Genomic DNA, 26,253 nt, shown 5'->3' on the forward strand with positions numbered 1-26,253 from the left:
CTATATAGCAAAACATGTATTTCTTTCAGACCTTAGCACCGTATTTGTGGAAAACCTTCCATCAACTAGTTTAACTTTTAGAATGCATCTGTTGATGTAAACAAACATGTATGTTTGTTTCTTTAGACCTATGTAGCCAAAGTGCATTGCAACAAGAACATGAGTTATGGCTGACAGGTCAAATGTCATCCCCCTGGACTATTACATTGCATCTTATTTTAACAGTACAGACATGGTGGATGTTGTACTTTGCTTGGAAGGGACCCCATGCAGGGAAAGAGTGGAGGCTGGCCTTGGTTTAGCATTACAAAACCCCACCTCTCTGTCCAGCCACGTTAAATAGTCAAACCTTGGCCCCAGTCAAACTGAAACCTACAGATTCAGCTTCAAGCTCGTCACAAGAGTGACACCACAATGAAAGGTAAGTGCACATATATTTGAACTTGGTGCGCTCTACAGCTGGAACAGTTTGGTGTGCAGACACATCGGCTTCCAATTCAGGCGATATGGGTGTCAGCCATCGAGTTTCCATGGCCTACTGCAATCCTCGTGTACATCTGTTGTACAGGAGACTCTGTCAACGCCGGCCTCGCCAATTATACCAGCCATGCCAGTGACTTGCCACCCTCTGAAGTGAAGATGGAGGAGAGGGGTCAGTGGAGCAATAAGCTGGAGTTCGTTCTGTCAGTCGCCGGCTCCATCATCGGCCTGGGCAACATGTGGCGGTTCCCTTATCTGTGCTACAAGAACGGGGGAGGTGAGTGGGAAGATGAGCTAAGTAGAGAAGATAAAGAGTGCTCCTCTGCAGTTTTCCATCAACTAATTCATGCATGTCACTAATTTGTACAAAAGGTATGTTAAGCAAACACCTGAAGATCTTAGTATTATTCTGAAATTGATCAGATTCTGAAATTGATCTCTGTTCACTAATGGACTTAATGAGAGACAAAACTTGTTATCGCGAGTTGCAGACTTCATTCAAAGGCAAAATTCATCCTTAAATTGATTTGATGATAGAAGTAAAAACGGGTGCATTCAAAGTTTCTGAAAATCTGTTTGGAAAAACAGCTCTTCCTTCATTGGCTGCATGTTATGCTTGTTTGACTGCTAAATTAGATACCCATTTCTCTCTCTCTCTCTCTGGGGTGGCGGGGTCAGAGTTTGGGAATGAGCGGGGTCAGACAGCTGTTGTTGCTCCTCGCTCACAGCAGCTGTTTCTGCAGAGAGGCAGAAAACTTGAACAAGCCACATGCCCTCGGCCTCTCTGCGGGCTTTCATGGTTTTATGTGGTCTCCTTTCCTTTTTATTTTTTTGTACTTTATTCCAAATCAGATTCAATATTAAAGGTGCAGACAGTAGAAATACATTGCATTTGAACAGAGTATACCTTCAGTATAAACTCTAACCCTTAATCATTTGCTCTTTTTCAACTCAGGTGCATTCCTCATCCCTTACCTGATCTTCCTGTTTACTTGTGGTGTTCCCGTCTTCCTCCTGGAGGTAGCACTGGGCCAGTACACCAGTGAGGGAGGCATTACCTGCTGGAGAAAGATCAGTCCTTTGTTTGAAGGTAAGGAGGATTCAGGTAAATTTGGTTTTATCTGTATAGTGCCGTATCAGAATAGGAATCTCCTGAAGGCACGTTGTATTGTAAAGTAAAGAACTGCCAGTGTTAGCGAGAGACAACCCCCACTGATTCACAAACCTTCTATAAGAAAGCACTTGGTGATTGTGGGGAAGAAGAACTTCCTTTCAGTAGAACCAGGTTCAGGGAGGAGCATAAGAAGAGAAAAGAGACGTACATTCTTAGATTTTGACACAGAAGAGAGTAATCTGGAAAAAATAGCTTCATAGGGACTGAAAATGAAAATTGTCAGCGAATCACAGGAAGTCCCCCAGCAGCCTGAGCCTACAACGGCATACCTAATAGATGTTTGAGGGTCACCTGATCCAGCCCTAAGTATAATATAAGCTTCATCAAAGAAAGTTTTAAGCCTAATCTGAAAAGTAGAGAGGGTGTCTGCTTCCTGAACCCTGAGACTCTGTCTCCCATTCTATATTTAGAAACTCTACAAATCACAAGTAAGCCTTCAGTCCAAACCAGCATGCTTTACTGGGATAATATGGGACTATGAGGTCTTTATGATATGATGGTGTCTGATCTTTCATGACTTTGTACGTGAAAAAGAAGGATTATAAATTCAGTCTCAAATTTAAGCGGGCGATCTCTCTTCCTCATCTCCATTATTATTCTGTTTTGGAAGACCAACATCAGCCCTAAGCATACATATTTTTTCATATTCAGAATATACTAATTATAAAGGTGAATATTGTTACGTATATGTAAATATCATTTGTGCAGGTCTTGGCTATGGCACCCAAGTGATAGTGACTCTGCTGAACTTCTATTACATCATCGTTCTGGCTTGGGGGATTTTTTATCTGTCTTTCTCCTTCTCTTGGGACCTACCTTGGTCTTCCTGCAACAATACGTGGAATACAGGTAACACAACAAAGCTTCGTGAATGTTTCCTCTTAGAATGTATTTTTCCCCTTCTTATAGTGCAATGGTAAATAATTTCTATGTGGTTTTTCCCCTACAGAAAACTGTGTGGAGTTTCAGAGGAGAAACACCTCAACTGACCAAATGATCAACCCAAACACCACCTCTCCTGTCATTGAGTTCTGGGAGTGAGTTGTGGCACCCTCGATAAAAAGCAGATAGTGACTTAATGATTTAGATGGTTTGTCACTGGTGTGTTTTTTTTCCCCGTTTCAATAGGAGGAGAGCACTAAGGATTTCCCCAGGTATTGACCAAATGGGCTCGCTGAATGGGGACCTGGCCCTGTGTCTGTTCATCGCCTGGGTCATGTGCTACTTCTGCATCTGGAAGGGGGTGAAATCCACAGGAAAGGTGGGTGAGAGGGGGACTCAGAGGCAGCTCTGGGGTACGTGATGGATGTCATGTGGTGATTATTTTGGCATGTTTCCTGTTTGCACATATGCGTGTGTCGATATAGGTGGTCTACTTCACTGCGACCTTCCCCTACGTGATGCTGATTGTGCTGTTGATCAGAGGACTCACCCTTCCTGGCGCTGGAATCGGCATCCAGTTCTACCTTTACCCTGATTTGGGGCGACTGGCAGATCCACAGGTATGAAGATCATTTGCACAAAACTCACTTAGACCAGTCACAAAATTTTCAAAGAGTGACGTGAACCAAGAGCAGGTACCCCATGGTTCTCGGTTGGGGGGGAACTTGTTTCTGCTGGGTCCATCTGCTCTCCATGAAAGAGACAGGGACCGCGGGGATTAAATGCAAGGTCAAGACACCACTGGGACTGTAAACACAAGATCTACCAGGACTGAGCTGAAAGCAGACACAAAATCAGGCTTTCCCCCCTTTTTATGGAACAAGACCTTTTAAAGTGGCTTTTTAAGTGACCAAAAGAATCTTTAACTAAAATGTATGGGAGAAGTAGGATTTCTACAAGAATCTAGCTGATTTTGGGGCAAATAAGCAAACTTTTTAATTGTGTTTTTTCAGATTTACAGACCAAGTCCAAAAATAACTCCCTAAATAAATGCCCAATGGTGTTTCAAAACAGTTGCACGGCAAGTGTTGGTTGTTGAAATAGTGCAATATCATCTCAGTTTGCTATTTATGGAAGCATGGTTAATAAATGTTCAGCTAGAGCAAATCCAGTAACAGACATTTCACTTTTGCCCACCTGCTTTAGTCAGTGATGGCTGAATGTCTATGGAAAGATGTAGCACATCAATCCTCCTGGTCACACAGCACTGCATTTGAAATCTCTATATCTCTATATTCATATCTCTCCTGTGTTAGGTGTGGATGGATGCTGGCACTCAGATCTTCTTCTCCTATGCCATCTGTCTGGGGTCGCTGACTGCTCTGGGCAGTTACAATAAATATAATAATAACTGCTATAGGTATGTATGCAATGCAGTATCCATGTGCTTATTCAATTACACGCTTACATAGATTAAAGTCATTTCTCAAGATTATTTAAGCCAATAAGTTGCTCATTTTTGACATTTGTTTGTTTTTAGATTTTTTTAGTGCGAGTTGCCCAGTTTTAAATTAAAAGTTAAAATTACATACTTTTGTTGCACTCAAACCAACCAGCCAACCAAAGCATTTGAAAAACTGTGTGAGCCGTTTCACATACAGACTAATTACTTTCTACCGTATACATTTGCCAAACAAAACATTGTACAACTAGCAAACATTACCACTCCATTGAAGTTGGTGCACACTTCCGTCTGCAGTGAAAAAAGTAAGTTCCCATGTGAAACTGATAAATAACTTTCCATGTTATGTGGCATTTTTAAAATCACGTTTTATGTAGGTGGCTAGAAAACAGCCACACACACAACATGCCAAATAGCTCTTTCAAACTATATATGACAATTTAAGATTTGTACATGTATATGTTCAACATCTCCTCCCTCATTCACACATCATCCTTTTCCTCCTCTGCAGTCAGTGCTCTAACAAATAAAAACATGTATAAAATGTATATTTATTCTTGATATTTCCTCAATTACTTATTGTCAGCAGCTTAAACATGTGACCCTGATATCTCCAGACAGCTGACAACGAGCCAGCTAAACAGCAAAAACAGCTAGTTGTAAGCTAACATCATGCCAGCTAATGCTAGACTCCAGCGTCCTCAAAATCGCACTTTCCCTCTGATAAACACTTTGATTAAAGTTTCACATAGTATTTTTAAATTTTATTTTCTATGTTATACAATGTTAGATTCACTTCAAAGGTTTTACTCATGCTGGCTAACAGAGGCTAACAGCAACTCACAGCGGCAAAAACAGCAGCGCTTACTAACGGAAAAGTTCAAAATATAATAATAATAATAATAATGGATACTTTATTGATCCCCATGGGGAAATTACTTGTTTTTCTCTGCATTTGACCCATTCACTCAGTGAAGCAGTGGGCAGCCCACTAAGCAGGCGCCCGGGGAGCAGTGTGTAGGGACGGTACCTTGCTCAGGGGTACCTCAGGGTAGCCAGCAACTCACCTCACTGTCACTGTCATCGGACAGAAGGGCGCATGGCTGGCTCAAATCATATCACATTCCTTGCACAAAGTTTTACAGCCCCGGACCCTGCCACCAGAATAGATAAGGCAAGTATCATAGCAGACCTCATCAAAAGATTGATATAATAATAAAATAATAAAAATTTTGAGTGAATTTTCCCTTTAAATAGTCTGAAGTTTCTTTTTAAGATTATATTCGAAGTAATTCTTAATATTTAGAAGAAGAAGCAGCTGGGGGTCGCCAAGGTGGGTAGACTCAATTAAAATCACTAACTCAAGCATCATCATCATCATCACCTCTTACTTTATAATTGCCTTTCCGAATCTGATGCTTAACTCCGCAGTAAAAGGACACTTAACATATTGTTGCAGAGACTGCCTGGCGCTGTGCTTTCTGAACAGTGGCACCAGCTTCATGGCAGGCTTTGCGATTTTCTCCATCCTGGGTTTCATGGCTTATGAGCAAAATGTTCCCATTTCAGAAGTGGCAGAATCTGGTGAGGCCTGATATCAAGCAAAATAGCAGTAATCCCATAGTGACACTAATTTGTTTTGATACTTAGGTTGGTTTGTGGTTGTTCAATTTAAGTTGTTTGTTTTGTCTCTGCACAGGCCCTGGCCTGGCATTCATAGCTTACCCTCGTGCTGTGTCCATGATGCCCTTGTCTCCCTTGTGGGCGGCCCTCTTCTTCATCATGATTGTTTTTCTAGGGCTGGACAGTCAGGTACAAAGCTATGCACCATTTTCAGATAACACGCTCCGCCACTTGGATGTTTTTTCTTTTTCATGATTGCTTTAGTGATGATCGCATTCCTATTAATGACTTTTCCCCTCTCCTACATCAGTTTGTGTGCGTGGAGAGCCTTGTGACGGCCATCGTCGACATGTACCCAGCCGTGTTCCGTCGAAAGTACCGCCGGGAGCTCTTCCTGTTAGGCGTGGTCCTGGTCTCCTTCCTCATGGGCCTCGTCATGCTTATGGAGGTAGGTGTCACACTCTGGGACTATAAACACACAGATTCACACAGCCAAAGATCAACAAGTACAGAAGTAAAATTGGCCTGTAGTGTGTAGTAAATGATTTCATACGAGTGTCTTTAAATTATTCTTTTTTTTTTTAAAGCTGTGGTGTCATCCCTTGTTTCCTAACAGGAATGAATGCCTTTAGCAGCAGTTTGCTTGATCATGTGATGTTAAAGCTGTTGTCTCTCAACACATACTCTTAACAAATTGGGCAGTTGCTGGGGTGGAGGGATTGCGGCTGGTGGTGGGATGCTTTGTTCTGATTAAATAAACTCTTACTAGAATCCAACGTAGTTGACGTGGTTTCACCTCTGCACAGCTGGAAGCATGAATGCTCTGTAGAGGTGTCAACAAGTCCTCAGTTTGTAAGTACAAGTGCGTCAATGGTTTTGTGCGACCCTTCTCAGGTAAGTGACAAGCATTGTTATGCAATGCTCCCAATTTTAGGATGAGGGCTGAAATAGTCAACTTTTGGGCTTCAAGGTTTCAGGGTCTTTGTATAATAACAGCACTATACTATATAACAGTATTTTACTGTACAGTTTTCAAGCTACCATTCATTTTTAGATAAAGGAGACCTATTATGCTCATTTCCAGGTCTCTGTTTTTATTTTTGGATCTTATTAGAATAGTTTTGCAATAAGCCATCCTAACCTTAAACCCTTTAAACCAGCTTTCTTCTGATTGGCTGCCCCTTGTAAAAAGACAAAAACAAAGGGGTTCTGCAGGTGTGTGCAGCAAAAGCTATGTGTCTAAGATTACCATATTAGGGATATCTCCTTTCAGTGACATCATACGGAGCCAAGAGTATAAAAAACTGTCTAAAACTGTAACTGTAAGCTATATTTGTATGATTATACCTCTTTGGTTTGTATCTGTTTAGGGGGGCATGTATGTCTTTCAGCTCTTTGATTACTACGCAGCCAGCGGCATGTGTCTTCTCTTCATGTCCATCTTTGAGACAGTTTGCATTGCGTGGGTTTACGGTAAGCAAACAGAACTGCATGTAAGATTACAGCACAAGCTTTGACGAGTAATTCTGAGTGTTCACCCAAGTTACTGGCAGAAACCCAGCTGGGAGTTTTACACTGTGTCACGATGAGATGTGTCTAAATCGTGTTTTTCCAGGCGCTGATCGCTTTTATGATAACATTGAGGATATGATTGGTTACCGGCCAGGACCGTATATCAAGTGCTGTTGGTTGTTCTTCTCCCCTGCCACGTGCATTGTGAGTCTCAGTAAAGTAGATAAACTTCCAAAAATGACAATAAATGTTCTATTAGTGAAAAAAAAAGAGGAAATAAAGCAGGTTGATCCTCACTAGTTGCCGTACCCTGTTACCTTGTCTCTGCAGGGCACCTTTGCATTCTCCCTCATTAAATACACTCCTCTGAAGTACAACAATGAGTATGTGTACCCGTGGTGGGGATATGTGATCGGCTGGCTGCTTGCTCTCTCCTCCATGGTCTGCATTCCACTTTGGATGGTGTATAAGATCAGCACCACCCAGGGGACACTCAGAGAGGTATGCTGGTCATCCTGTCAGAGGAAAACATTTGTGCCCAACTGACGTGTTCCTGATTTTAATCTTTGTTTGCTCGTTCACAGCGCATCCAGTTGCTCATCAGACCATCTGACGACTTACCTAAAACCAAGAGGGAGCAGGAGAGGTTACTGGCTATCTTTGCTCCAGAGGTAGACACCACCAAGACTACAAATGGCTACTTCCCCGTCTCTGAGGCGGACTCCAACTTGTGAGGCTTCAGTGGTCTGTGGGATCCACTTACTTTAAAACACAACATACACGGTGGACTCAGGCGAAAGTAGTGGGTTGACGATTTTTGAGTGATAAATTAAGGCAGAAGAAATTAAAAAAGTATCCTGACATTTGAATTAAGAATTTTCAGAGTGGAAAGGAGTGTTTTTCAGGGACAAAAGTAATTTAGACAAACTTGTTCTTGAGTCTGTGAATCCATCGGTAAAGTTTATAAGTAACCCAATAAAAGCAAAGTCACGGGAGGAACAGGTGAATCATTGGATGTTCACACCTAACACTTAGAGAGCAACTTGTTAATGCTCCTTTATGTATCTGACAACACTGCATGGCTGTTTTGTCATATTTGTATCATATTGTTATGTTGTGATAAATAACTGCAGAGGTTTTCCTTTTGTATTTAGGGAAAATTAGATTATGCTTAACAGTAGACATAATAGGATGCAGAATAAATACATGGAAATGCAGAATACTGATATGGACTAATATGGCATATTAACTGTAGTTTCATTTTTTGTACTGTAACGTATAATGACTGTACAAAGAAACATTACTGTTGTAAGTGCGGATTAAAAAATCTTTGTATGTTGTCCTGAACCATTTTGCCTTTGCTCTCCGAAGGGGAACTTCCTAAATCTGAAAAAATAATCCAAATTCGGGGACTTGGATGTTAAGCATGGCAGCTTTAAAGGGAAGGGGGGGGGGGGGGGGGGGGGAGTCGCATAGAGCCTTTTTCACAGCAGCCATTGTTCTTTTCTGCTTAGGCACAGACCTTTAACTAATGTGATCAGTAACGCCTGTGTTTACCTGCTATTTAAATGGAAACTCTGGTGGATTAAACACACTATTATGTTACTCAGGTTTACACCTATGGCACCTCATTCCTTGTGTACACTGGCTTGTAATACAACTGGATTTAAAACAGGTTGGTGCTTGTAGGTGAACACTTGTGACAATTGCACTAAAGGAGAGCAAGCTCCTACTTCAAAGCTCACTTAAATGCTTGCTTGGTTCATTTCTCTAAAACATGTTGTTCAAGTTGGAACCTGCAGCAAAACACCACTTTGTCAGGTTTGAACAACAGACTGTATGTAAACGTAGGATGTAGTTAAAGCTGAAAAAGTGAAGCCACTGTGAAAGTGCCTTACAGCTACACTGGTTTTCATAGCTAGCAAGAGGAAGCAATAGTCACTGCTGAATACAACACGTAGTTCATTTTGGAAATTACGCTATTTTCAATTATGCTGTATAATAAGTTTTCAGTGTCTGTTGTCTGGTTTAACAAAACTTGATGGTTATGAGTTGAGTAACACCAAAGGTACATTCCAATCCAAACACTTGTGTACAATCTTTATATTAGAAAATGAATAAATACAAATGAATACATTTGGCTGATACAAAGGGACATGTCACATGTGCATATTGGGTTTTGAGAGTCTTCAACTTTAACTTTTTACAAATCCACAAATGCATGCAGCTTTCAAGTGCTAGTGGAAAACTGGAGCATCTGGGCTTCCTGTGTCTTTTGAACATGCCCCTGCTGCTACAAATGTAATTTTAAAAAAGAAAAATCAGTCCATAACTATCAAAAGTCTCCAATTTTATGAAAATGGAGAACAAATCACGAACAAATCACATCAGGATTTTACTGATATGTTTTGGGTTTTTTCATATAGTCATGTTCTATAAAGTGATAAAGTATAACATCTGTGGACTTTGCAAGAGCTTAGCTTGTATAAAGTATTTTATTAAAGGTACCGGTTTAGTTTCAGTTACTTTCCAGAGTTGGATTACCGTTTACAGTTAGTTTAAAAAAAAAAAAAAAAAAAAAAAAAAAAAATATATATATATATATATATATATATATATATATATATATTTTTTTTTTTTCAGATTCAGATTTTTCTTTTGTCATTTGTCAGCTTTCCTAATGTACATTTTAAAGATATTCAACTACTTTCCAGCTTTGAAAACTCAAATCACTGAGCTTTCAGCATTCAGACCACATTTTCTTCAGGAACTTCATTCACTTGTTAATTGTTTTCCTTTTCCGGGTGTATGATATGTTATAGTGTGAGGTAACTGGCAGTTTATAAAACTCTGCTTTCACAGTACTTTTCCCAAAATTGCAATATTATAAATGGTTCAACTTTCAGATTCTTTATATTGGCCTCTTTGGTGATTTTCTCTTCTACAGTGTTCACGGAGGGTTAAAAAGTGTCACTTGTATTGTTTCCCCTCATCTTTATTTTTAAAGGCACAGTTTCTTTCTCAGCTGTAAGCCCGTGCATCCACAATGATGGAGCACTTTTGAAACATTTTCTAGAATAATTTTGCCACTGGGTGTCACGCTGCCACGGTGATGATTGGCTGCAGCAGCGGCGTCGCTCTCTACGTGCCTCTATGACGCGCCGCTTTTTTTCCCACCATGCACCGGGGAATGTCTAAGGAAAGATGGCGGAAGGAGGAGCGGCTGATCTGGATACCCAAAGAGGAGAGGTCGCGACACTGTTGAAAACACAACTAAGAAAGGGAGACACTTGGTAAGAATTGACTGTGATCTTTTCAAGGGCACTGCGTGGCTCTGGGCTGGGTCTGCTGAGCCTGTCAACCCCACGGAGGATGTGAAAGCAAAACGGCCGGGCCGTGTTGACAGTGAGCTCCGAGCTAGCTAACGGCTGCCTGTCAGCTTCATGTGTCAGCTTGGCAGGCTAGCGCTGGTTGAGCTCTCGCTAAGACTTAAAACAGTTAAACTAAACTTATATGCTGTATTTTGGTGTTTATATCCTTCACTTCCAAAAAACTGTGTCACATATTTTCTGTGGATGTGTAAGGAAGGCTACATGCCGTTTGAGTGATACAGATAGTTATCAGGCTATCAGCTAATTGGCTAGCTTGCCGATGATCCAAGCGGTTTGCCTGTCAGTGGGTTCATCCCCCGACTTCAGCAGGGCGGAGTCGAAAAAAAAAAAAAACACCTGTCAAAATCACAGAGCCAGCTGGCTAGGCTTGTAGCAATCTGAACTCAACACGGCGGCTAAAAGCTACTGTTACAACTGTCAGTCTGTGTAATGTATGCCTCCCAAAACCAGATTTGTTTCGGGTACTCACCACAAGGTAGCCTCAAGGTAACCTGGTTTATAGCCCAATAGTTTAATGCACCCCACCCCACCATCCCTTTTATATAACTCTTGTCTTTCACATCTTGCTTTTAGTAGAGATGTTGTAATCTTGATTGCTTTCTCTGCAGGTACCTAGTGGACAGTCACTGGTTCAAACAGTGGAAGAAATATGTGGGATTTGACAGCTGGGACAAATACCAGATGGGAGACCAGAATGTCTACCCAGGACCGGTTGATAACTCTGGTCTTCTCAAAGGTAAGTCAAGTAATAGTCCATCTCTTTATATCTCTATTTTATCCCTTCTAAAAGTATATGATAAATGTATGGGAAAGCAGTTTTTGGTAGGTTAGCTTCGTGGGCAAGTGACATACACGCACACAAAAACATTGTCTACTAACCAGAGAGTAGCCTTTCTTTGGAGGGGGGTCATAGAAAACTCTCCAGCTCACCTTGTTTTTTGTGTGTTATCAATAGTGTAAGTGTTGACCCACAGAATGTGCTTGTTTAACTGCACGTGTATGACCCTCCCTCCCTCTAGATGGGGATGTGCTCGCCATCAAGGAACACCTCATTGATGAGCTTGACTACATTCTGGTCCCAACAGAAGGCTGGAATAAACTCGTCAGCTGGTATGGACTCACAGAGGGTCAGGAGCCAATCGCGCGCAAGGTAAGGGTTCAGTTATTAGCATAAGATTATGAATGGATTTTTTAACATTTGTTCTGCTGCCAGCTCAGATTGTTTTCTCATATACAGAATCAGAAGGTTTAATGTGCACAGTGACTTGTGTTGGGGTAAAAGGGAGAACATTGTGCTAATAAGGCTGTTTGGGGAAAATCAGACATGCAGCACTTTTGGAAAAGGAACTTTGAACTTGTGTCACTGTTGCTGAACAGTGAATAGTATATGACTATGATGACAGATATTTAACAAAAAGAACTGCAAAGAATAGTTAACCATTACATTCATTTTTGATGTAATTTGGTTGGTCAGGTAGATTTACACAGATTTACTCTGTGTACTCTACACAGAATCTCAGAAGTAATAGTAAAAGACTGGGTGTTTACTTATCACAAAGGAAAAAAAACAGTTGCCTTTCATTCATTTCTTTTATGAATGAAACGCAGTATGTGTGCTTATTTTTTCCATATTAGCATGAGAGTATGTAAGGTTTGCTGGAGTAAAAAAAATGAAGAATGCTTATATGTTTGTGATTACAGTTGAATACTTGTGTGTGATGGCACTTTTGCTATCAAAGCAACTCTTCAAATCTCGCTAGTCATGGCATCATGGCTGCTGGAAGCACTTCCTCTTCCCTCTCCATATCTATCAGTCTGTCTCTTGTCTCCCCCCCCCTACATTGACCCTCCTCTTTTGCCATGTATGTCATGTGGCGTATCGGGTAGCTGCAAGGTTTCTATTTTCAGGCAACGTTCTGGATGACTGAAAAGCTACATGGAGCGATCTGCGAGACACAACATGAAGGAGGTTTTCTTCTTCTTTTTACCCTGTTGTTTCTATATTGTCAACTTGAGGGTGGGGATTATGCTGGGGGGAACTGTAGGATTGTAGTCATTGGTGTGACACTGTGGCTCCTTCCGCTTTCCACTTGTGGTTTGATTGCCAACAATGGTGGAGAGCTCCTGCGTCCTTGTTTTCCAAGCGGAGGAATGCCAGCTGAGGTCACACTAAGAGAAGCAGCGCGTAAGCTTTTCAAAGGAGTGCGAGGAGAGGCAAACCAGTATAGGAGAAGCGGCGTGGGTGGCCTAAATGGTTTTGGCTCGGCTTTGATTTGAGAAAATGTGTCAGAGCTTGGTGGTGAGTTGGACGTTGACTGAGCTCACAGATGGGTTGTGCGCTGAGGTGTACTAGCCCACCGAGAGCCTTGAGTAGGGGAGGGTTGTGGTGCTGAGAGAGTCTAAGCTGTGTGTGAAGGACTTTTGCAGTTTAGTAGCGTGAGTGTCTGTGTGCTGGAGGGGCTCAGGGGTGAAATAAATAGGCTGGGACCCCTCAGCTGTTTCCACGAGGTGCTGCTAATTTAGGCACTTCACCCTGACTGTGAAGTATCAGGACTCCAGATGAGTAGAGACCAGCGCAGCAGAACTTAGTGTGCTTTGTTATCCATTTTGTTAAGCATTTTCTAGCACGTTAAACTTAGGAGTTTTCTTTCAGTCTTGCAGGAATTTGATAAACATGAGATAAGGGTTGCATCATGATTATTTTTGCCAGCTTGGTGTCACGGTTTCTTTTTGGGTGCCTAAACTTCTGTCAAAGGTAAGCTCAGCCATGATAACAATTGGACAAACATCATACAGTCAAAGGCTTCTGCTGGCATGACTGAGCCAAGCTTGCATCTATGTTGGAATCTTAAACATTTAGTTTTTCATGTTTTACTTCTGTCTGTTCAGCCTGACTTGTTACTGTTGTCTGTGGTGTAATGTAGTGCTACATTCCTGTTGGCTGATTAGTGGACGGTTAGATTGTGAGATTTTTACACAGTTAAATTTTATGTTCCGTTGTAAGTGCAAACGTTAGACTTCTCTAAGGCAATCATTTCTGAGTTATCTACACGGTTCTTTTACATTGATCTTTTTGTGTGGGACAGCCCAAAACCATACAGGGTTACTCATGAATTAGGCCCGTGTCCCTCATTCTTTGCGTAGTAATTTAACATTAGATAATCATGGTTTAAAGCAGTAAATTGATAATCATCCTCTTTTTGCAGGTGGTTGAACAGGGTATGTTTGTGAAGCACTGCAAGGTAGAAGTGTACCTGACCGAGCTGAAGCTCTGTGAAGACAGCAATATGGACAATGTGATCACCAAACGCTTCAGTAAAGCTGACACAATAGGTAGGCACTGCCTAAGCAGTAGTAAGCACTGGTTTCCGCAGAGTTCCAGAGTTCCTTGGATCTCAGTTCACATTTCACACTAATTATATATAAATACATTTACTGTTTGTGGTATTTGTGTTTAAATTAATTGTTTTTCCAACTATTGTTGCCACATGATGATTTATTTCCCCTTTTTGCTGCAGGGGAAACAAAGAAATCTTGTACATAAGACTAAGTGTTTTTTTGTTTTGTTGTTGTTTGTTTTTTGTAAGTATTATGCAGTTGTGACACAACAGATACACGCTAGTAAATGCCATATTGTTTGCCAGTGTATGGATACTAGCTATTGTATCCTTGCATTGAAACATGAAGTAAAAACTGTTGTTTTGTTTCTGTTGTTGTTTATAATTCAGCAGGCTGTGCCCCCCAGCCAGAGCTAAAGAAAATAAAATGGAAATGGAATAAATTTTGTGTTTTCAAAATTATTTACTCAAGCGTGATTGACATTTTTGTTTATCGAGTTAGATAACAGTAAAGTGCGAAGATTAGAAATACAGAATTGTGTTTATGTGCATGGTCACCCCACTAATTCTCATTCTGAGCCAGGAAAACATTCTTGGAAGCACAAATGATATACAACATAGATCTAAATATACCCTTGGGATTTCAGATATTAGAATCACCTCCTGCGTGCATTCAAACACATGAACTTAACACTCTGCTCATGTTGTTTTTGAATAACTGTGTCCAAGTAAATATTTACTTTATTCTATTGATGTAGATGATGGAGTTGTTGGTTTTTTTTTTTTTGTTTTTTTTGTATGGTTGTTTTATTTCACATTTTGTTTGTGCACATGAGTGTCATGCCTTTTTTTTTTTTTTTTTTTTTTTTAAACAGCACAGTGTTGACTGCATCTTTTTGCTAATGTGTTTGTAGATATGATTGAGAAGGAAATGAGGAAGCTGTTCAGCATCCCTGATGAGAAGGAGACCAGGCTGTGGAACAGGTACATGAGCAACACCTTTGAGCCTCTCAACAAACCTGACAGCACCATCCAAGATGCCGGCCTCTACCAAGGACAGGTTTGAACTTTTCCACTCTTTTCTCAAATTCTCACTATGTGAGAAGAATTTGGATCTGGAGGGTTCCTTTTTATCAAGAGAGGCAAGATATTTCAGAAAATTGTCAGATGTGTAAGAATATGGCTTGCTCTATAGACCGTCATTCCTGAGCTCAGGAAAAGATGTTTTAGTTCTAGTTTCCGTTGGATATGGTTTCCCTCGTATTGTTTGGCAGATACGAGTACTTTTTCAGGTCATATCAGAAAACTTGTCTTTTCTTGATCTACTTGGAATCTGCATCCAAGAGGTTATTTTTGTTGATCCATCCATTCTTTTTGTCTCTGCTCCTCCTATCTAAAATTAAAATAAACAGCTATTGCAGATAATGGAAAACCACAAGATTGTGTTGTTTAGCCTTTTTCTAGCTGTTGCAAGAAAAAGGCCTGTAAGTTAGAACACTTGAACTCCTGAAATTAAGATTCAACTTTAAAGACCTTATAGTAAAGCTAGTTTGAGGCCGGCTCATGAACTAGAATTTTCGCGCATAGAACCTGACATCAAACTGACTGCGGACTTTACATATTTATTAATTTAAACATGTGGCTGCAGTGACTCAGCAGGCATCACTGGGTTGTCCTACTTACCTGCTGCTGCTACAATCACGTTAACCCAGTAATGGTATTCAGTGTTTCCCACTGATAGGCAGGACTTGGAGAGGCTGGACAGGTAGAATAAGAGTATGCTTGGAGACTCAAGTATTTCACAGTTTTTATATAAGAGTGATGTTATCTGCAGTCATGTCACCAGTTATTTTGAAATTGTCCTGGATTGAATCTGGTAACAGCAGTCACTGTTCTGCTGTTTTTGAAAGCCTCTTTAATTAAAACCTGCACCAAGTGAAGAACTGCTTTATTTGTTGCTACAGTAAACTCATCAACGCTGCAGAACAAAACAAGGACCTTCGTTGACAACTTGGGTCATGACGCCAGAGTTGGAAGTCCGTCTGTGGGACAAACCTGGTGACATTTCTCTACATATTTAGAGGCACCTTGTCTACAATATCTTTTACTTTTTTCTAAAGTGTGGGTGTGCCTTCTTCTGCATAGTCATGACCTTACACACCAGTACTCCACCCTGCTGCCACAAATGGATTCTAAAGCTGTCACATATAAAATATAATAGCTACTTTCAGCCAATGCTTTGTCACAAGGATTCACCACAGGGGTAGCTCCACGTATTCCATTGGGGAGAATTTTATGGTAAATGGTAAATGGCCTGCATTTGTATAGCGCTTTTCTAGTCCCTAAGGACCCCAAAGCGCTTCACACTACATTCAGTCATATACACATTCGCACACTGGTGATGGCAGCTACATTGTAGCCACAGCTGCCCTGGGGCGCACTGACAGAGGCGAGGCTGCCGGACACTGGCGCCACCGGGCCCTCTGACCACCACCAGTAGGCAAACATGGGATATCTTGCCAAAGAATATTTGGCATGCAGCCAGGAGGCAGCCTGGGATCGAACCACTGACCTTCTGGTTAATGGCTGACCTGCTCTGCCACCTGAGCTACAGCCACTCCGAATGACGCTAAAGGGATTTGTGTGAGATCAAATCGGGGATCTTTGACTTGTTGGGAAGATAAATTCAGATAAAGCAAGCCAATAACACTTGGACACAGAGTAGAATTTCAAATGTCTGGTGTGTTTAAAGTAGTGGAAGCAGATGGATCCCTCTTTTCTTTCTGCCTTCTCCCGCAGGTTCTCGTAATAGAGCAGAAGAGCGAGGATGGCACATGGCCCCGAGGCTCCACGGCACCCAAGTGAGTGAATGACACACTGCCTGGCTTACATTTCTTTGGCTCTAATGAGTTGTACCACAGTAATGGAATCAGATTCCTACTTTGTACTCTAACAATACTGTCACTTTACTAAAAGCTACACGTAAGCAAAGTATTATTGAATGGCAGATAACTTGTATGTAGTCAGTTTGAAGAAAAACAGTAATGTGATGTGACACCACATCAGATTTCCTGCTGTGGGGATCTCTCCCATCGATCTTGCCATTATCTTCCTCTCTGAAAAACCTGCAGAATTAAAAGTGTATTGGTTTTAAAGTTTCCCTGCCACATCACTGCAGCGCTGCATCATCGTCAAAGATTTCCGCCCCTTGTGACTTTGCCAGAGTTTCCTTCTTTTTTTGCTCGACCTTTTGTTGCTGACATATAGGGATGGGTATCGTTTAGGTTTTATCCGATACCGGTGCCAAATCGGTACTTTTGAAACTGTGCCGGTGCTCAAACCGGTGCTTAAAGAATGGAGAACACAAAATTGGTCCAAAAACCTCTCATGTTCAGCTGGTTTTTGTAAAAAGATAACAATGTTAGCCTTTTCTGCAGCTATGGGGCATATATGATATCACAAAAACCTCTCATGTTTAGCCGTTTCCCTCTTTTTCTTTGGTCATTTTAGCCTTTTTGGCCAGGGTGAAGGGAGTATCTGCCATCAAACAAGAAGACAGCTGCATGTAGCTATGATGATGTTTGCTAGTTCACCTTACCTGCATTAATGTAATAACGTGGTTAGCCTACTCAACGTAAATTACACACGAACAACATTAAGCTACTCACGCAGAGAAGAACGGCTGCTGCTGCCATCATCATCCGTCATCATTTCTGCTACACTGGCAGGGCTAGGGGCCAGGACTCTCCTCTTCGTGTTTTGGGGATGTTGCTAACTCCGGGTCTGATAACAGGCACCACACCCGCAGTAGATGCGCTCGGTGTGAGGTCTCGCAGCAAGCTATCAAATACAGCGCATTTCTTGGCTTTAAAAAAAAAAAATGCTATGCGTCGCCAGGTGTTTCATCGGATTCGAGGTGTTACCTCCTTTGACAGTATCACAGTATCAGTTTAAAGCACTTGTTGCAGGCTGCTGAGTTTGCATAATTTGCTGTGAAGTACAGCCAGACTTTTGACCGCTTCGCCTTGGGCATTTTTAATCTGTAGCTTATGGAATCAGAACGATGCCACCTTGAAACGAAACCGAAAAAAATATTGAAACTGAAAAAATATATTGTAACTGAAATAAATGTACTGAAAAATCTTGTATTGAAACCGAAAAAAAATTGATAGTGAAAAACAATTAATTGAAACTGTAATTTTTTTGTTTTCGCTTATAATTTTTTTTTTCAGTTTCAAACCATTTTTTTCGGTTTCAAACCATTTTTTTCGGTTTCAAACCATTTTTTTTCGGTTTCAATCTGTTGGCACTGTTTTGGCGTCCGGGGGCGCGGATTCCGGCCCGCATGTATTTGCTATATAGAGGTCACTAGTGCTGACCAAGCTGCCATCTTTCTCTCTTCCCGTCTTTCAATGGCTGCTTCAATTTCAGCTTGACCCTCCAAACCGCAAGTAAGTAATCATTTTTTGTCATCTTTCCTTGCTGTCCCATTGGACTGGACATTAGTTTAGTTTTTTTTTTAGCTACATCTGGTGTGGTAAAATGCTGGTATTAGCCTATTCGTTGTAGCAAGCTAGCCTGAAGCTAATATTTGCTAAATTTAGGGACACCCGTGTCTCTGTAGGAGTTGGAGGCCGGTGTTTTAGGAACAGCACAAGATCTCATCAACAGGCAGTGTTGGGCAGTAACGTAATACATGCAGCGGAGTTACGTATTTAAAATACAAAATATGAGTAAATGTATCTGTTACAGTTACCGTTCAATAGGTGATATTGAGAATACAGTTAGTTTGTTGAAATAAGTGGATTACATGGCGGTATTTTCCTGTTTCATATGTTAGGCAATGGTCTCTCAATTTTTGGTAATTCCACGCCGGTGGAAACCCAAACAAAACGCGCAATAAGAGCCTCTAAAAATTATTATACAAAAATGATTTAATATGAAGGCAATAGCAGTGTTACAGGCATCGCCCTAAACAATGTAGCCTCATGGGCAGTGTAGTCTGTGCTGCAGGGAGAATGGACTGCCATACCCGTTATGTGTCTGTGAGCGAGGGAGGGAGAGAAAGGAAAAGTACGAGCTGCCACGGAGCAGAAACGGGAGCTGGAAGCATGTAAACATAATAACCACTGCAGCCAAAAAGAGTGCCTGACAAGCCCAGCTGTAAGTAAGCTATTAAGACTCGACTGTACACTGTGTTCGTGTTTTCCTCTGAAACAATAAGCTCCATTGGAGCAGTCTTTCAACGCCTCTCTCTGTCTCTCGCAAGCAGAGTTGACCCAGACAACAAAGTAAAGCTAGTTTTCAGCTACGAGGCCGACGTATTAGCCAGAGGTCCCTTTACTACAGTTCGGAGCCGCGGACCTGTTTTATATACGCGTGGGATAGTTTTCTATACGAGATCACAGCAAAAAGTGCAGCCTTACCTAATGTCCACCTACTGTTACTCATTTATATTATGATTTTAACATCTACTTGGTATTGGTATGGCGAGTAGCCTTCAGTAATAGTAATAAATCACACAGCAATAGTACATCCATGTAGTTGTAAAGTATTCAGAATACATTACTTCTATAATCTTTGGTGGAATACATTTTAAAATTAACCTTCCCAACACTGTCAACAGGTTAGCACCTCATACCACAGTGCAGCAAAGCAGTCTCATGAGTGCTGGGAAGGACAAGCCCAGAGCCCAAAACAGACAGTTCAGGAGATGACAAGGTTAGTAATTGTATGGTGAAAATTATACTTTATTTTGATTGGCAAAAGAAAAGTAAATACAAAATCTGCTTCTCACATATAGGGCATTTCCAAGATTTTTTTTTTCTTCAAAACTTCTTCAATTTCTTTCATTACAGCTGTCCTGTGCCAGATGTTCTGTTGACCCACAGTGAGAGGCATCATTTCATAAACACCAGGAAGACTGAAACTCATCGCCGGGATCAAGCAGGGCTCGTGATCTTCACCAGCAGCTCCCTCACAAGAAGGATGAACCCAGCATTTCATGAACACTGATGGAGACCTTTGCTTTGTGTAATGTTAGAAGTACTCAGATAATCCTCAGAGGAATATCTTTAAGTCCTGTAGAAAGTTAAATATATGTTGTGCTCTCTGGTTACTCTGGTATGAATGACTCTGAATTACTTTATGATAAATAACACACTATTGTCAAAAAACAGTGAAAGAATTCCAGATCACAAGTTTTTAGTTCAAATACAAGTAACAACCTTTGACTTTAATCAGGTTTTATTTAATTGTGTCAGAGAAAACATCATGTGCTCTTCATGTAGCTGAGTACATTCAGTGTTTAAAACAGAAGTTGTGCAGGTCTGAGATCAGCAGTTTTCTGAAACACCAAACTGAGGTACTGTTAATGCTGATGTATAGTGACAGTTACAGGGGTGATTAATCCTTTTGTCTTTAAATTTATCAATAAAACAGCTGCAGCTTTCACTGACAGCACATGTGGTACTTTAACCTTTGTACTGTTTTCTTCAGTTAATTTTGGAGTTACTACAAAGATTGAAGCTATAGGATGATCTGTCTGCTGTCACTGGGTGGTGCTGAGGTCTGAATCTGAGGACGGCTCCTGTAATCACAAACAGAACAGAATCATCACAAACTGAAATATAAAGTTTATCTCTCAAATCTGAAAGAGCTGATCCTTCTCTGTCCTCACACACTCGGAATCTGAAGTTGTTCAGTCCTACAGTTCTGCCAACAGCTGTTTATTTTTTTATTTGTTTTAAAGGCCTTACTAACACATTTTCTAATATTATGTTTACCTTTGAGTTGTTGATGCTTTATAAATGGACATCTGCAAAGATGAGATGATGGAGCAGGTTTCAGTCGAGGTTCAGTCTGCTGCTGCATCCTGGTCACAACATACAGAGGTGTTATCAGCTCAGTATTGAACAAGAAATATTAATGTTTCAAATTATTTGTCCTAAAGGACGCAAGCTGTACAGAGTATTGCACATGTGACTTTGTGAACATAATTCATTAAAAATAATTCGGACAGTTTTTTAACCTGAATATTTGTAACAAACTAAAAAAAAAAAGCTAAAAAAATAATCAGAGGAAAAATGTAACATTTTAACTTAAGCTGACAAGCGGAAGTAGTTGGTTTCAGTACATAAGTATCGGGCTTTGCTATTTAATCCGTAGCTATTGACTAATGAGGGGTTACTGAAGTGCCAGGTTTTTAAAATTGGCGTTAATGTCGTTCCACAAGTGGAAAGCGACAGAAAACATGCTGCTGTTTGCACATATTTAATAATCAGCTCTGCACAGGAGCAGAAGCAGAGTCCAGCCTGTTGCTCTTACAGTATAATACTCATAATAAAAGTACAGTAACCGTGGTTAGTCACCGAGCAGCCCGGTGCGTTTCTCTTGATTTCTTTAGTCAGGGTAAATTCATTCACCTGCACGGGTTAGCTAAACGAACTTTACAAAACAAGTTTCCCCAACAGCCGAGTGCTCATCTTAGCTGGCTAGGTAGCTAGCTAAGGACCTAAATTACGGATTAGTTTACAAACACATTTAACCTACCAAAAATAATGCTGTGGGGCCTCAGGTCCTCCTGTCCGGTAGTCCAATTTACTGAAGAACACCTCAGGCTGTCACTTTGAAATAGTCTGTAATGTAAACCTGAACCTCTCAGCATCTGCCATTTCCGAACAGACACGTGCAACTTTGTCCGTGACCGCAGCCGCGTAGTCAGTGTTTTCTCCAGTCATTGGTCAGCATTATAATATATGCAAATACATGCGGGTCGGAATCCCCGCCCCTCAGCGCGCCCCCGGACGCCAAACCAGTGCCAGCAGAGTGAAACTGAAATATGGATTGAAACTGAAAAAAAAAATTGTAAGCGAAAACAAAAAAATTGCAGTTTCAATTAATTGTTTTTCACTATCAATTTTTTTTTCGGTTTCAATACAAGATTTTTCAGTACATTTATTTCAGTTACAATATTTTTTTTTCGGTTTCAATATTTTTTTCGGTTTCGTTTCAAGTTGGCATCGTTCTGATTCCATAGTAGCTCTGCTCTAAAAGAACGTACATACCTGGACCCGCCTACTATCCTCGGAAACGTAAAATGATTGGCTAGAAGTGTATCACAGCTCAGGAAAAAAAAGCACCGAAATAAAGCACCGAAATGTGCGCTGCTTTTCGTTCTGGTTACTACCGTTTATGTCAGAACGGCACCGGACACCGGTACCCATCCCTACTGACATATCACTCCGTTTATTTTGTTTCATCGCTGTTTAATTTGATCGGCACTCAGCTTTCTGGAACAGCTCCTTATTTTCCACTCTAATTCATGATCTATTCTTTATCTTTTGAAGGTCATCTGGTGCTTCCAATCTCTCTGCTTTGCCAAAGATCTCGCCTTCATCTCTCACAAACAATCATAACAGCAGCTTCAACAGCAGGAAGTAAGGCATAGTTGTGGGTTGAATAGCAGAGGGGTGGGTTTGGATGGGAACAGCCAGAGATGGAGCCTGATGTGCAGCCTGGAGTTCAGGACAGAACTTCACGCTGAAGTCGCCAGAATGCTGGAAGGAATTGGCTTAAAAATTTGTTGCTTTTAACTTATGTTAACTTTTTCTTGACTCTTTTATCAGTTCTGTTTAGACTCATTCCATAATTCCATTACTGAAGCTGTTTGTAGCTTCTCACTATGAAATTCATCTAACTCTGTTTTGTACAGGTCTATCTCTGGTTGTAATTTGGGTGTTCTAAATCTCCTGATGATGCATTTTCAGCTGTAAGAGCTGATAGAAAAGAGGGGGGAAGGGCGCTTGCGTTGGACTGATCTCTTAGAATTTCTTCAGTGACAGTAGACTCTCTTTCTATTAACAACAAAGCCTCTGGGTGCCTTACTCAGCTTCTGATTATATTACTCAAATTTGCAAATCTATTTTCCAATTGATGATGGCACTGGCTAGCTGTGGTTGCATGATTTGGGCTAATGTGGTGGTTATTTCATCTAGCAACATTCCACGAGGTTTTGCTTCTGTATGTTATTTGATTTAACACCAGACTACATCTAAATATGTCTTTCAGGAAAATTAAAAACTTAAACCTTGAACATTTGTTTAAATACAACACGACAGCATGCTGTCAGTCAGTTACTTTCAAGTTCATGTTCCTAGTAGATTAGCTGGTAATGTCAGAGGATTTTTCTCCTGTTCCCACATAATGTACAAGACCATAAAGTTTCCAGTAGGAATAACTGACTCTAGGGTTCAGTGATTGATAAGATTTATAAATCTGTAATGCAGGCTAGACTTCCTAATTTAAATGTCTTTCTAATACCTGCAGCCTCTTTGTGGCTGATAGTCCTGAGGGGAGTCTGCATGTGGCCTCTTATTAAAACTATGCCCATATCCACAAACTTCACAGAGACTTGGACAGAATCTTTGCATTTGTTTGCTAAAACTGACATGACTGCTCATTTCATCAGTCTTCATTTCCTGAAGCATAGACCGCAGTTGCCAAAAACTGTCTGACTCATCAGGCAATTGAATTTGGGTGGAATCTGCTTTTTCATAACTTTGGATCTTCCTTTCTGCATTTAGTTAAAAAAAAAAAATCAAAATAAATAAATAACATAAGTCAGCTTGCAATGCCATTGTAGCTAACCTGGGAAATGGCGCCAGAAATACTACTATGTTAAGCTGATTATGCTACAGCTACAGGGTACTACTGCCTGGTGGCTGTAGAATAATTAGCACTCCACCCTCCACATGCCAGGAGCATTGTCTTGTCATACCCATTCAAGCCAACCTGTAACTGAATGATTAGCTGTGCTAATGTTAGCCAAACAGAGCAGTTTCTTACATTTAGACTAGCCTTGTACCCTAAATTTAAATTCCAGCATATACTGCCCTCTTAAGGCTTTTTTTTTTTTTTTTTTTTGTGTAATGCTCTGCAATCTGTGACGGCAGTTTAACAGAAAGCAGTTTCTGTGCTTTTGACACAATGGAAAATTATAGTCTTGTTTTCTTTGTGTCCCAGTGTAAAATGCAACTTGGTTAACAAGTGAATGCATTACTCTCCAAAAAGAAATTCAGTTTATGCCCAGTCATGCAGCTCTACTGCTAGCCTACGTGTTGAGAATATTGAACTCTTGCCTAAATATATTGTTTGTTGTGTATTGTTTGAACCAGAGGCTCTCTCAGCCATGTCCAAAAGATACACATACACTCTGTGGGTGGAGCTTACTGCCTTTGCTGTCCAGTGGACACTGTTCACTGTTCCCTCCCTTCATGTAATGCGTGTGATTTACTGCATGCTGGAGTGTGAGTGTGTGTGTGTGTGTGTGTGTGTGTGCCTGCGTGTGGTATATAATAGACATTGTGCATCACATTTCTCAGTACTGTTGAAATGCAGAAATGGTAGTCACAGGCTTGGCCACCTTAAAAATCAATATTGACAAAGAATGAAGGTGTTAAAATAAACTGAGCCTTTCTTTGAATTCGTAAAAGTATCACAATCATAAAATACTTTCTCAGACATTTTTTCAGCTCGCACGTCTGACTTGTACTTGAAGCATAGTTGCACATTTTTGCCACAGCCGATGCATCTTTTTCTGCACAGTCGATGGATTGTTGAATGCACAGAGTGGGTGACTTGGGGAAATTGGATCTTTACTCTCAGCAGCTCTCCTGTCCCTGATTCACTCTGGTAGCAGCGCTGTCATTTCTTTTCTCTCTGAATTATACATAGGGATTTTTTTTTTTTTAATTAATTTTTCCCCTTTCATATGAAGTGTTCCCATATTACATAACCCTTGTCTTTTTGATTCTGTGGTTTCGGCCTGGTCGGTTTAGCCTCAGCAAGTGATGCTCTGCAACTGCATTAAGTGTCACCGTCCTGCGAGGTAGCGTCCCCTGATTCTGGCAGCCAGTCTCTGCTCCTCTCACACACTCACTCTCTCCCTCTGTGTCTTTTGATCCCTTTACCTCTCCTTTCCTCCGAGCTCATTGCGATGCACATGTTCTGCAGTCTGAGTGACCTTCAGAATACGTTTCATCTGTTCCCACTTCTCACCTTCTCATCGCCTGCCTGTACACACATACTGCCCCTGATGATTAAAAAACCACTTCTTTCTCTGGGTTGGAGTTTATTTATTTAGATCATCCCCTTTCAAACCTCTCATGGAGACAGCCATGACATATTAAAGAGGATGAAAGAAGGGTGTGTCAAAGTGTGATTTACTTAGTCCAGAGTGTCAGAGGTTGTGTTTTACCAGCAAAAGAAGGAAAAAAAGAGCAGGAATTTGTGCTAGTGTGCAGAGTAAAGTGAGAACAGTGATATATGCATGCTAGTGTGAGAAAATGGGATAAATTACGTGCTGGCATGATTGTGTTAATGTGTCTTTGTATGTATGTCTCGACTCCTCTCTGTAAATGTGAGTTGGTCCTGTGAATACTGCAGCCTCAGCTGGATGCAGTGGATCAGCTGCTTCCTCCATCCCCATCTCATTTCTCTTCTGTCATCCTCTCCCCCCTTGTACTGTCCGCCCCTCCCCCCCATTCTCTTTGCTTCTCCCGCCCTCCCTCTTTCTCTGTGCACCTCTACCTCCAGCAGCAGCAGTCTTGAGCATCCTTGCTGCTGCTGCTGCTGTTGCTGCTGCTATAAATATCTGCTGGTAGCCGTAGAGCAGCAGAGAGCAGCAGGCAGGCCAGAGGGAGGAGCAGAGGACAGGACGGCATAGGACGGGGGGGGAAACGAATTGAAGCAGAGAGGATAACGAGATGACAGGCGATTGAGCCCGAACAAGAAGACTGGGAGAATTGAGGAGAGGGGAGCTGACCAGTTAACTCTAAGACAGACCAGAATGTGTGCTTTCGTGTGCATTGAATTGTACAGTTTTAAAGGTTGGCCTGTGCTGGACTTGGAATCAGATTCAGGCCTAAACTTCACCTGGACTATTCAAACTGCTTCTGGAGCTGGATTGGCTTGAGCTGAGTTAAGACTAAGACTCAACAGTCAAAACTGGAGCCGGACCGTCCTTTCTGATCTCAGATACCCAAACTTTTCATACAAGGGACCCAAGAAAACCCCATCGAAGCTGCTGGCTGTCTAGTTTCGTGCGGACATGCAGGCCATCAAGGGCCGGGGTGGGGCTGAGATGTCATGCTCCTGTGTTGCTGGTGGTGCCTGAGGCCTGAGGCGGTGGAGCTGGATGGCAGGAGGGTGGACCACCGAGTGTTGAACTGCGAGGCAACTGCCTCCACCGCCATCGCAGCAGTTTCCCTTGACCAGTGGGAGCCAGAAACGGCCAACGCTGCTTTATCGAGCTCCCAGAGGTCTGCTGATTGCTGCAGCTGGGCAGGCCTATCTTAAGGCTCTTAATAATTGTCTAGGAAGCTGTAAAGA

General features: G+C 41.4%; 2 protein-coding genes and 2 long non-coding RNA genes across 8 annotated transcripts in view; 3 read left to right on the forward strand and 1 right to left on the reverse strand.

Annotated features, from left to right (window-relative positions):
- The first annotated feature begins 377 nt into the window (after positions 1 to 377).
- Positions 378 to 8,480, forward strand: LOC146555828 (sodium- and chloride-dependent GABA transporter 2-like). The gene is made up of 15 exons (XM_085251212.1): positions 378 to 421; positions 569 to 757; positions 1,436 to 1,570; positions 2,363 to 2,503; positions 2,604 to 2,691; positions 2,783 to 2,915; positions 3,022 to 3,156; positions 3,853 to 3,956; positions 5,458 to 5,582; positions 5,698 to 5,810; positions 5,932 to 6,069; positions 6,992 to 7,094; positions 7,237 to 7,337; positions 7,464 to 7,634; positions 7,718 to 8,480. The coding sequence occupies exons 1-15, from the start codon at positions 415 to 417 to the stop codon at positions 7,865 to 7,867; spliced, it is 1,833 nt and encodes a 610-aa protein (XP_085107338.1). The 5' UTR covers positions 378 to 414; the 3' UTR covers positions 7,868 to 8,480.
- Positions 8,481 to 10,292: 1,812 nt separating this feature from the next.
- The window catches only part of usp15 (ubiquitin specific peptidase 15), a 28,755-nt gene continuing 12,794 nt past the window's right edge, over positions 10,293 to 26,253 (forward strand). The window contains exons 1-7 of one of the 4 annotated variants that reach the window (XM_085251207.1): positions 10,293 to 10,426; positions 11,134 to 11,261; positions 11,545 to 11,675; positions 13,732 to 13,858; positions 14,778 to 14,923; positions 16,663 to 16,724; positions 22,212 to 22,301. In XM_085251207.1, coding sequence (XP_085107333.1) covers positions 10,338 to 10,426; positions 11,134 to 11,261; positions 11,545 to 11,675; positions 13,732 to 13,858; positions 14,778 to 14,923; positions 16,663 to 16,724; positions 22,212 to 22,301 — 773 coding nt within the window. In that variant the 5' untranslated portion in view covers positions 10,293 to 10,337. Of the gene's footprint in view, positions 10,427 to 11,133; positions 11,262 to 11,544; positions 11,676 to 12,148; positions 12,495 to 13,731; positions 13,859 to 14,777; positions 14,924 to 16,662; positions 16,725 to 22,211; positions 22,302 to 22,346; positions 26,184 to 26,253 lie in introns of those variants that run through there. The other 3 variants (XM_085251209.1, XM_085251210.1, XM_085251211.1) reach the window with 3 other exon arrangements.
- Positions 18,321 to 20,030, forward strand: LOC146555830 (uncharacterized). The gene is made up of 3 exons (XR_014889140.1): positions 18,321 to 19,026; positions 19,490 to 19,584; positions 19,722 to 20,030. It is a non-coding gene; the product is annotated as an uncharacterized LOC146555830 (long non-coding RNA).
- On the reverse strand, positions 20,092 to 21,666 carry LOC146555831 (uncharacterized). Of its 2 annotated transcripts, XR_014889138.1 has the most exons (3): positions 21,415 to 21,666; positions 20,649 to 20,737; positions 20,092 to 20,452 (listed from the first exon to the last, which is right to left on the reverse strand). It is a non-coding gene; the product is annotated as an uncharacterized LOC146555831 (long non-coding RNA). The 2 variants fall into 2 exon arrangements; XR_014889137.1 differs by lacking the exon at positions 21,415 to 21,666 and having other exon boundaries at positions 20,649 to 21,072.

The sequence above is a fragment of the Mchenga conophoros genome, linkage group LG17 (assembly GCF_057382185.1).
Source record: "Mchenga conophoros isolate Kocher_MC1m ecotype Shallow Benthic linkage group LG17, M_conophoros_male_GT1.1, whole genome shotgun sequence".
In the NCBI taxonomy this organism is placed as follows: domain Eukaryota; kingdom Metazoa; phylum Chordata; class Actinopteri; order Cichliformes; family Cichlidae; genus Mchenga; species Mchenga conophoros.